This window comes from Oreochromis niloticus, linkage group LG1 (genome assembly GCF_001858045.2).
Source record: "Oreochromis niloticus isolate F11D_XX linkage group LG1, O_niloticus_UMD_NMBU, whole genome shotgun sequence".
NCBI lineage: Eukaryota > Metazoa > Chordata > Actinopteri > Cichliformes > Cichlidae > Oreochromis > Oreochromis niloticus.
Window position 1 is genome coordinate 38,348,328 of NC_031965.2, and position 11,027 is coordinate 38,359,354.

Here is an 11,027-nt window from a genome sequence, read left to right on the forward strand (position 1 = left end):
CCATTTCCCTCCATCACGTAGAGTTTTTTTGCAAAATACGAGGAGTTTACATTAAAAAAAGCACAACAGCGATGAAAAATATCAATAATTTATTACTATTAACTATGCACACTTTTTCTGAGATTCTTTAGCTTTGGCTATGAACAAAATAAACCTTTTGGGACACGATCGTCTGAGCTCCTCACATCGGCAGACCCACCGTACCCTCCCCCCTCCTACTGACACCCCTCAATTCCTCACATTTTCTAGTTGTATGTCTCACTCTTAGAAACATTACACTAATTTAAGGAATCCTTATTGGATATGGTTTTTTGATTCAAGTATAGGATACCAGATTTCAGTTTAAAAAGGTTAATTACAGTAAAAACATGAGTTTTTCAAGAAAACCTGATGAGGTGGAACTTTTAGAATATTTTTCCCGGTTTCTGTGAGTAAAAATCTATAAGAAACAGTCAAAAAATCCTGTGCAGTGTTCTGTTTGCAGACCTTTGCTATTTGGACGTCAATAAGAAACTGAGCCTGCTGCTTCCTTTATCTGTGACCTCAGATTAGGTTATTTTCCATTGGATTTATGTCAGCGCACAGTAACGTTTCACTCATTCTGTAAATGACGGCTTACTGAAAATGAACAAAATTTCTGCATTACTCGAATGTTCACCCATCATTCTTAATTTCTTGGACAGTTTAATTTCACCTCCTAGCCCTCTTCACAAACTTCACCCTTTGATGCTGTAGTACAGGAAGATGGAGTCGCAGGTGTTGACTGGAATGCCCCTGAAACTCTGCCACCTTGGCTGGATATTTTGCAGAAAGTCCCACGTCACATTCCTGTAGGTACATCACCCTGACTGAAACAACAGAAGGTCGTTCATGTCTGCATCACTGCGTCATAGTGTGCATGCAGTATGCTGCATGCACATGAGGGAAAATCTGCAGAAATGCCTCAATATCATTACATATTTAAAGTATGTAAATATGCAAAGAATCCCAAACAGCCCTTCTTGGTTTTATCCACAGTTTGTGCTTTTCATGAATCATAGCGGTTAGACTCTGTTTGCCTGAAACACTGAATTATAGACAAACCTAAAATTGCTGACACTAAACAGCCTTTTACACACATCTAAAGCTTCCATCACTGTTACATTATTTCGGTAAATTTTGCCTGTTCCTCTTCCTTTTCCACCGACACCAGGTAAGCAGTGCGCCTGGGAGGTTAGGTGCTTTATAAGAGTAAATTCCTGCCTCAGATATTCACGAGTATCCATTGGGGCATACATAAGTGTTTAAAGGTTATACTTCTGTTCCATATATATATGCATGATTAAAAAAAATGCAAACCGTATCAGACACGTGCAGGATTACTGAGTGTGAGATTACAACATTTCTGACATGCTAGCAGCGAAAACAACAGAAAGGAATATTAAAAAAAATCTGAGGATTAGATTCAAAACCCAAAACAATGACAGTGAGAATCAATCATCCTGAATCATTGCAGGTGCCCGAGCGATGATGTAAGTGTGGAAAACCCATCGTGCCCGCAGTATTACATGCCCTGGTTTCCTTGTCACTCACAGAGAGGAAGTCAGTCAATGGGAGTGAAACGGTTCAAAGAAGCAGGAAGAATCAGCCTGTTAATTCTAATCAGACACGTATCCTCTTTCCTCTGTGGGACAGTGATGTAATGAACAGGTTTGACACATAAGTTATTTATAGAATCAGTGGAGGAAGCTGCTGAAATTATTTGTTTTTTATTCAGCGTAATTGTTAATTGTTAGACTGGTTTTGTGTGAAGACATCCAGGCTTTGACAGCAGGCTGAGGTGAACTATTAGCTACTGCCTGTGTTTTTGAAGATTTAAGACTTTTAGAATCTCAACACAAGGGCGCAAAGCACAAACAAACTCGTTTCAAGTTAGTTTTAAACTTAAAGTTAGGATGTCTGACAGGCTGATCCGGCAGGGGAGCTCTGCTTCTAAATACAGGCAGCAAGGCTTTATAGTGAGAGGGAGGAGACTGCGGCGGCATTGCATCACCTCGCTGGTTTCTGTGCCAAAAAGCACCGCCATAAACACGAAGAGCACATAGAGTAAACAAGGAAACTCTAGCGTAAGACTTATTGTGATAACCGAGGCTGGATTTAATCAATAACTTGTAAAAGTGCTGTTACAGTTTCACTTTGAATCATTCAGCTGAAGGCCCGTACCCTGTACGTTTACCTTAATAAAGAATCCCAGAAGGATCTTAAAGAAATTTTAAGCTGAAAGTTTGCAAGCTTTGTTTGCCCTGAATTTTACCCCACAGGTACCATACAGGCTTCCCTCTCTCCTTGTCTGCTGACTGCACTGAGGGCTTCAGAAAAGCTTCCAGCAGCAAATCTACCCTTAAAAACACAGGTGGGAAGTGAATAACTTGCTCTTATCTTGGTGTGACAGAGCTGACGTCACAGAGACCCAAACATTAGAGAAAAAACTGTCTGAAACGTTGATGCTGAGCCCGTGGATAACTGCTATAGACTGTAGCTGTGTCCCAATTCATAGGCCGCATCCTTCAGAGGCCGCATTTGTAGACCAATTACGTCACAGCGATGGGACGAAGGCTGTCCAAATTCGAAGACTCCGACAAATACGTCCTCCTTTTCCCCAGATTTGAAGGATGGGTCGGGTGTGTCCTTCGTAGCCCACCATATCCCATAATTCATAGCGCGGCCCAGCCACTTCCAGTTTCCAACAATGGCGGCAGCTACTTAATTTTAATACTACTCTTATTACTCTTTCTGGGTCAGAAAATAAACTTTTAAGATATTTTCAGGCGAGAATGTAGCTGTGTAAACTTCAGATATCAGCTCGGTTTATCGAGACATCATATTTAAGACATCTGTTACCCACCAGCTCGGAGCTGACCATGAGGTCAAGGCTCACTAGAGCCGACGATAACAGCGAACTCCCGGCACATTGTTTTCAGACCCCCGCGGTCTTTTACTACTCAGGTTAAACATGATATAAGTCACTCAGATAACTTAAAAATGTTATTGTTTGGCTTTTTTCAGTGTTTTATTTGTTCCTGAGTAAATCGGCTTGGCTGAGATTAAAGTTCTAGTTTTCACACAACTGAATAAACGTCAAACGGAAATCTGATTAATCAGAAATGTGAGATGGTCGAGAATTTACTCCAGTGTCCTGTTATACTGAGGAAGCAAGGAGCAGACGGCTGAGTTGATTAAACTCTACAAAGACAGCGGTGACGCAAATCTGAAGGCCAGACCGTCCCATTTCACAGCCTCACACTTCCGGCTTTCTGTATCTTCGAAGGACCCGGCCTTCGCAGTCTACGTGGGCCTCACGAGGATGCGGACCCTGAATTTGGACACCGCATGTATGTAAAGGATGGAATTAGGCACCATCTTTAGTCAACAACTGATTTTGGACTCTGCAGTCGGTCACATGAACATTAGCAGTGTGGCTGCTGCCGTCTTTTGAAGCCAGAAGTGACCACATTTGGATGACAGGATGGCGTGCTAAGTTACCAGCTAACTCCAGTTAGCTCACTCCACAAGCTGCATTAATTTAAAAGGCCAGTAAACCAGGATAGCTAACAAACTGTCAGTCACACGTGTCCATCAGGTTTTCTACAGTCTACCATGTACTTACAGTCTGTGTTGTAATATAAATGCAGTCCACCCACATTCAGGGGTGAGGGGCAGTGAGCGCGCCCAGCACAGTCAAACCCTGCAGTCTTTGTTTGCTGTGTTTGATCTGAGGCGACACTCAAAATTCATGCATTGCACAGTGACTTGGTGTGTGTAATGTTCTGCATGTGAGTGAACAAAGTCTTAATCAGAGTTTTTCAGAGAGTCCTGGACAAACACCAGGACACTCGAGCTGCACGAGTTTAGGCCGCCCTGTGGTATCCATGGTTACCGAGTTACAGCGGGAGTTCAGAGCTGCTGAATGGAAGAGACCCATCATCTCGGTTCACTCTAATGGGCTACGTTGTACTGCAGTGGTGGATCGTGGAGCCTCACAGTAGTTCCGAAAGTTATCCCCATATGCTAGCCGTGCCGCAGAGGCACAAGCTATGTCCCAATTCATAGGCTGCATCCTCCTTCGAAGTTATCTAAGTGACTTATATATCATGTTTAACCTGAGTAGTGAAAGACCGCAGGGGGTTTGAAAACGATGTGCGGGGAGTTTGCTGTTCTCGCCCCGGTCAACTATCGAGCTGGTGGGAAACAGAAGTCTCCGAAAACGTTGGAGCACTTTTGCAAATATGCAATGTCTTGATAAACCGAGCAGATATTTGAAGTTTATACAGCTACATTCTCGTGTGACACAGAAAGAGTAATAAGAGTAAAATTATAGTTTAAGTAAATAACTAAGTAGCTGGCGCCATTGTTGGAAACAGGAATCGGCTGGGCAGCGCTATGAATTCTGGGATAGGTTGGCCATGAAGGATACACCCGACCCATCCTTCAAATCTGGGGAAAAGAAGGACGCATTTGTTGGCTGCATTTGGAGCAGCCTTCGAATCGGGTCAGCCTTCGTCGCCTGACTGTGATGTAATCGGTCTACAAATGCGGCCTCCGAAGGATGCGTCCTATGAATTGGGACATACCTAAAGTTTGAGATGCATTTTTAAAAGGTAAGATGTTAAAAACAGCTCTGTATGTTAGCAGCACATGTCTGACTTGGCTAAGCACTTGCAGGAAGTATTTGAAGGCTATATGACCTACGTGATGAGGCCTGCAGTCAGGGCCCTGCAGGTTATCAGCCCAGCTTCTCTCAGCCTGAACGCAGCACACATTCTCGTGAGTTATTCTGAGCTGTCACGTTTCCCATATGATGGATCTTAGGGTTTTCCTCACTGGGCCGAGGGGAGGGAGGAACCAGTACGTAGCCCCACTTCCTGTGTGTGATCATACTTCCTACATTCGTCTTATCAAAATTACTACAGCAGCTGAGTCCTTCCTTTTTAGGTTAGTTCTTTGTATTAAGAGTTTATGCCTTTCCTCACAAACTCCCCGAGTGAAAGTAATTCATGTGTCTGTATTTTCCTGCTTAGTTACTGCCTCTCACTTCCTGTTTTAGCTTGTCAGCTAAATGTCTCTGCATTTTTAATCGTCCCTGCATGCTCCTAACCAACTTTGGATGGTGTTCACTCTGCTGGTGACCTTTGTGGAGGTTTCATCAGATGAAATAAAGGCTCACCTTTGTTGCTTCAGTCTGTTTTCCTCATCCTGCTCCACATGACAAATTCATCAACCCTCCAAAATAAATATTTAAAATGCATTAAAAAAAACAAAAACACTAAATGTTTTGTGTTTATTTCCTCCTTCAACTTTTGCTGACCTCAGAACCTCACTCCAGCAGCAGGAAGTGAATGTAGTGTTATTGCATCACCAGGACATATCTGTGGAGTGATAGGGTAACTACAGGGTGCAGCACACACATGAGTGCTGTTATTAAATTATGAGGGAGCTGTGAGGGCTCCATATTCCTGATGGTGGTCCAGCAGGAGGATGGGCCGGGGTGGGCGGATTAACAGGGATGAAACTCAGTGCCCGAGAACTGATGTCATATCATGTCATCATGCACAAAAAATAGAGCTGAGACCACAGAGAGCTCACAGGCTAAAAACGGTGAATTTCCGTTGAAGACAAAAAAGTAAGATCACAATCTCATTCATGCAAATACTGAAATCACATTGTGAGAACACACATCATGAGCCACCCCGCTGCTCTAAAGTCAGTTATCGCTCCCATTTTTCTGTAGCCTGCTGTTCCTGATGCTGACAGAAAAATGTGAGCGATCAGTGACTTTGCAGCAGCGGGGTGACTTCAAGAGGATGTTTTCCATGTGAAAAGTCAGAAATGACCTCAAATTTTATTTATTAATACCTCATGTGTTAGATCTTTTATTTCACATCTATATTTTATATGATAATACAGAGTGTTTCATGGCGCCGTGTTGACATTTTGAAAACTTTAATTTGAGTTCTTCTTCTCTCAGAAAAAGAAGCCGACAGAAGCTTTTGTGACTCTGATGTGTAAACACTGAGATGCACTGTTGGGGATCAGAATGACAATATTCACGTTTCAGGCGATAAAACCTTTTTCTGTAAAACATAAACATCTGTCTCTACCTTTAAAAAAGCAACAAACCAACAATGAAACATGTGAAATGTTTAAAATGAGCTCACAGCGGAGTTTATTAGAGGTACGATGCTGTCTGCTCCCGGTCACAAACACAGCGCGCAGCCAGCAGAGGGGCGGGGCCGCACGCGGACTGTTTCTCATGAGGAAATGTTGATATTGAGGAGATCCCCATGGCAACGAGGCAGCCGCAGGAGCTACTGTATTTAAAGCAGCTTCAATGGAGCGGCCGCCAGTCTCAGCCGTCCGAAGTCAAGATGGTCGCGAGCTTCCTGCAGTTGGTAAATCACATCACACTAGCGCCCCGGGCTCGCGGGCAGCTCTATCTGACTCTCACGCGTGTTTCTGCCACTTTGCAGATCTCTCTGCTGATCCTCCACGAGCTCTGCGCCGCCGCCTCCCGGTGTCTCAGCGCCGAGGTGGTGGAGGCCCGCGAGCGAAAGTTTAACGCCAGTCAGAAGCTCAACCTTCAGCCCGACGCCCGCGAGCACCAGAACCGGACCACCTGCGAACAGGCTGCCCAGCAAATGCACGAGCTCAACGGCCGCGCGCTGTCTCCGTGGCGTTACTAGTAAGTATGGAACCCGCAGAGGGACAAAAACGCTCAGACAACAAACTAACCTGTTCTTTGCCTCATCGTCAGCATTTAAAGCGCGCTTCGGGGATCAGTTTCGACACATTTTTACTTGATTATAAATGTAATTTATTTAAAATTATTAAAATTTGTTTAAAATGTTTTTTTTTTTTTTTTTTTTTTTTTTTTTTACCATTCTACTTATTAAAGCCAGTTTAGATGATGGTGGGAATGAGAAATCATTTGTGTAGATCATATTTGTAAAATTATTTGGTTACATTTGAAATGATGATGTGTTAATAATACAAGTAATAAGCTGGCAGATGCCCGTATATCTGCCTCTCTGTGTACATATGTAAGGTTATATGTATATATAGCTCATATCTTTTTTTCTATGTATTTAACAAAACCCAAAGGAATCACTCAGCTTTGTGGATAAATGAACCAAGGGCATAGATTTGGTTTTGGCATTGGTGGGGACGGATGATTCAACCACCGAACCCCGCCCTGTTTCTTTTTTCTTTTTTCCTTTTTGTCTTTGCTTCTTGATAAAAAAAAAAGGAGAAATATACTTGCCTACATATGCTATTCTACATGCTTTTAAACCATTCAAAATTACAATTCATATTTTTATATGTGATTTATATAATGTTAAATTACTATTATACAAATGACTAAAGTATTTTAGACTTCAGTTTACTTCAGCCATATTCCATATAAATCAGGTATCATACAAAAATAAAAATAGCTTCAAATACAGTCATGACAATAAAAGAATATGACTTTAAGGACTTAACAACATTCCTTCAGTTATAGTACACCAACATCTCTGATACATTAGCACTAAGGGAACACTGAACGACCTGCTGGTTTTTGTCCATAAAACTACTCATCTAAGATTAGCACAAAGTAAAAGATCTCTCAGCAAAATTATGCAACATTTTAGGCACTATTGCCCCGATCAACTCAGTGAGCTGGGATGTTTTATTCTCAACATGAACTACTGTTACACCAACAGACATGGACTACTGGTGCCCCACACAACAACTCAATGTCCACTATGTGAAGCAGCCAAACACATGCCTTCTCCTCTCGTTAACTGAGATGAACTGCTGGCATATTTGTTTTACATTCATACTGTCCAGTCTCTCCTGGTGGACATGGCAACACGTTATTCATGGTTACATACAATTTTAGACTGATGTGGGCCAAAGCCTAGCACATACTTGCCAACCTTGAGACCTCAGAATTAGGGAGACATTCAAAAGGGCTGTTGGGCATTGTAAAACTTTACAATGTTTATTTATCGGATAAAATAAGTTAAATGTCACCGTTATTATTGTCCGGCCAGAAACAGGCCGCGGGTGTCCAAATTCAGAGGCTGCGTCCACCTGAGGACCCGGTGTTGTGCCAAAAAGTGATTGTCTGCCAAAAACTGATTGCTTGTATTTAAACTGCTATAAATAACTTGTTGGTCTATAATATGTGAAACATATGTCAAATATATCCCTCATGAATTATGTCAAGTCATCTTGAGCAACAAACAACATTCCTGTAACAAGGTAGAAGCCGCAAGCAGTTTTTGGCAGTGATTTTTATGTATCCCTTATTTATGCAGTTAAAAAAACTCTTGTTTACTTTAAAAATGTTTCTCTTAAGAGTAGTATGGCCAAGAGGACAGCTGAAATTGCAACAAATGCAAAAATAGTTCTGTAAATATATTTTAGGTGGACAAAAGGGAGCTGATTGATTATAATGTAAGTACAATAACACAGATATTTGAAGTTGACACAGCTACATTCTCGCCTGAAAGTATGTTAAAAGTTTATTTTGCGAGCCAGAAAGAGTAATAAGAGTAATATTAAAACTAAGTAGCTGCAGTGTAGTAGCCATTGTTGAAAGCTGGAATTGGCTGAGCCAATCTGGGATATGGTTTTTCAATTTTGTTGTCCGGGTGGAAAATCAGGAGAAATTCGGCAGAATGGTGACTCCGGGAGATTTTCGGGAGGGGCACTGAAATTTGGGATTCCCCTGGAAAAATCGGGAGGGTTGGCATGTATGGCGTAGTGTCTGTAACATTATTATGACGGATACATTTTATGAGTGAACTTGACTTTAAGTGACTTACAGGTTTCTTTGAAAAATACTTTCTTATATCCAGGTTCTTCCTTTGTGCTGCCATCCTCCTCTCCTCCTTGCAGGTCCTCGCAGCGCAGGCTTGCCGCTGCTAAAACTAAACGGAGCTCCCTGAAAGGCACAGCCAATCACATTGGCCATATTTGTCACATGAGGCAGGACTCCAGTAGAGAACGTAATTTAACTCTCTCTGCACCGCTGGGTGAATGAGACGCTGACAGATCGTTTTTTTTCTTTCTATCGGGTTTGTTTTTCTTTAGTCGAAGAGATCAAATTATTGGTGGGGACAGTTCAATAATCGCTGGATATTGGTGGGGACATGTCCCTTCCGTCCATGCCAAATCTACGCCCTTGAAATGAACGTTATCTCATTAGATGGCATGTGCTGCTCTGTGGTTAATGAATTACATAGTTAAAGTAAATATTTGTGTTAAAAGCAGAAGTTTTACCGTTTTATTACTCACATTAAGACATTCATTCAAAGTACAGTAAAAAGTATTTAATTTAACCTTTGTCCGCAATAAACCTGCATGTAGCACACCAATGAGTTAAATGTGCGGCTTAGTGAAGTAAGAGTTCAGTGAAATAGAATGTGACAAAACAGGTCTGTGTTTATGTAGCGCACAGGTGTGTTGCAGGTGTCAGCTGTAGACTGGAAAAACTCATTCTAATCAGTGTTTAAGGTTAACTACAGATGTCATCGCTGGCTGCAGTGTTTTACCAGAAAATGTGACTGTAGCTGAGATGTAGATGCATTTGAGAGTATATACATCATGCTTTGGTTCAGCAGCAGGTATGGTGGATGTTTTTGACAGTAAGTAAGATTTCATCAGAGTGACGGCCTGTGGAGGAAGCTGCACAGATGTCTGTTGGCGTACAGTGCTCTGTAGCGCCTACTAGAGGGCAGGAGTGGGAACAGGTTTGGTCCAGGGTGTGATGGTCTGCAGTGGTGTTGCCTGCCTGTTTCCTGATTCTAGATTTGTACAAGTCCTGAATGGAGGGCACGTCAGCAGCAGTGATTTTCTGTGCAGTCCTGACTTTCCGGTGTAGTCTGTTCTCGCCCTGTGTGGTGGCTGATCCAAAGTTTGGATGTGCAGAGAGCAGGCTGGATTATTGCAGAGTAGAAATGGATGGACAGCTCCTGAGCTGGTTCAGGAAGTTCAACCTGGAACCAGCGAGCAGATGAAAGCTACCAGCTTTAATATTAAACGAGCTTTGATTTGAGAAGCCGCGTATTGTCCTGACTGAATCTGCTGTGTGTTCACTGTCTCCTGCACGTGTTGAGGTCTTTTCTGTCTGCCTGTGTCTCCAGCATAGACCGAAACGACAGCAGGCAACCACGCGACATCAGCTTTGCCAAGTGCCTTTGTAAGGGATGCATCATCGACGGGCACGAAGTGAACGACTACAACTCTGTGGAGGTTTGGGCTCCGATGTTGGTCCTCATAAAGACCGAGTGTAAGGACGCAAACACGTATCGAGTCCAGAAGATGCGTATCGAAGTCCCGGTGGGCTGCACTTGTGTAAGGCCCAAAATTACTAAGTGATCTCAGAAACTAGTTTTACTCACACTGAAGGCCATTTTATAGCTGTGCAGCACCTTCACTTACACTGTAAGAATATTTATCACAGCTTTCTGCCTGCATGTGAAAATGTTTTCTGTAAGTAGGACCTTCTGTCAGCCAGAGGGTAGATTTCTGTCCTAAAGCTGCCAGTCCACACCACAATATCTCAGCAACTATCCAGGCCCGTTTGGCCTGGAGAGTTAAGAGAAACTAACTGTGATCGGACATTCGGGAGTCTTAATCATAAACAGGACCAACACTAAACCGCAGACAGACTCAGAGGCTTCACGTCCTCAAAGAGCCTCAGACCTTTCCTATCGTTTGCTAACAGAACATTATTACAGCTGCTGTGCTGCTTTGTGCAAATACATATCGAGCTTATTTAATATAGCACTTTATCTCCAACTACCTGTAACTTTCCTTCCTCATTCGGACGTTACTTGCAAGTGAAAACTGGTGGTGATTTCTTTTTGTTGAACCTCCTAAGACCCTCGCATTTTGGGTCGTCTTGACCAAAATACTAAATTGTGCTGTACAAGGGCCTGATATCCACTTCCAAGGACATTATACTGCCGCTGTTCTATCGAAATTTAAAATGAATGTCC

General features: G+C 42.6%; 1 protein-coding gene across 2 annotated transcripts; it reads left to right on the forward strand.

The window, feature by feature from the left end:
- The first annotated feature begins 6,052 nt into the window (after positions 1-6,052).
- On the forward strand, positions 6,053-11,027 carry LOC102077548 (interleukin-17F). Of its 2 annotated transcripts, XM_005447811.4 has the most exons (3): positions 6,288-6,428; positions 6,507-6,718; positions 10,170-11,027. In XM_005447811.4, exons 1-3 carry the CDS (start codon positions 6,321-6,323, stop codon positions 10,402-10,404), a joined length of 555 nt encoding a protein of 184 aa, XP_005447868.1. In that variant the 5' UTR covers positions 6,288-6,320; the 3' UTR covers positions 10,405-11,027. The 2 variants fall into 2 exon arrangements, with proteins under 2 accessions (XP_005447867.1, XP_005447868.1); XM_005447810.4 differs by having other exon boundaries at positions 6,053-6,718; positions 10,170-11,023.

Excerpts from the sequence above, each read along its gene's own strand:
- LOC102077548 (XM_005447810.4), top strand. The coding sequence starts at position 6,321 with ATGGCAACGAGGCAGCCGCAGGAGCTACTGTATTTAAAGCAGCTTCAA. Across the intron at positions 6,719-10,169 it reads CTGTCTCCGTGGCGTTACTA|CATAGACCGAAACGACAGCA; the intron begins GTAAGTATGGAA and ends CTGTGTCTCCAG.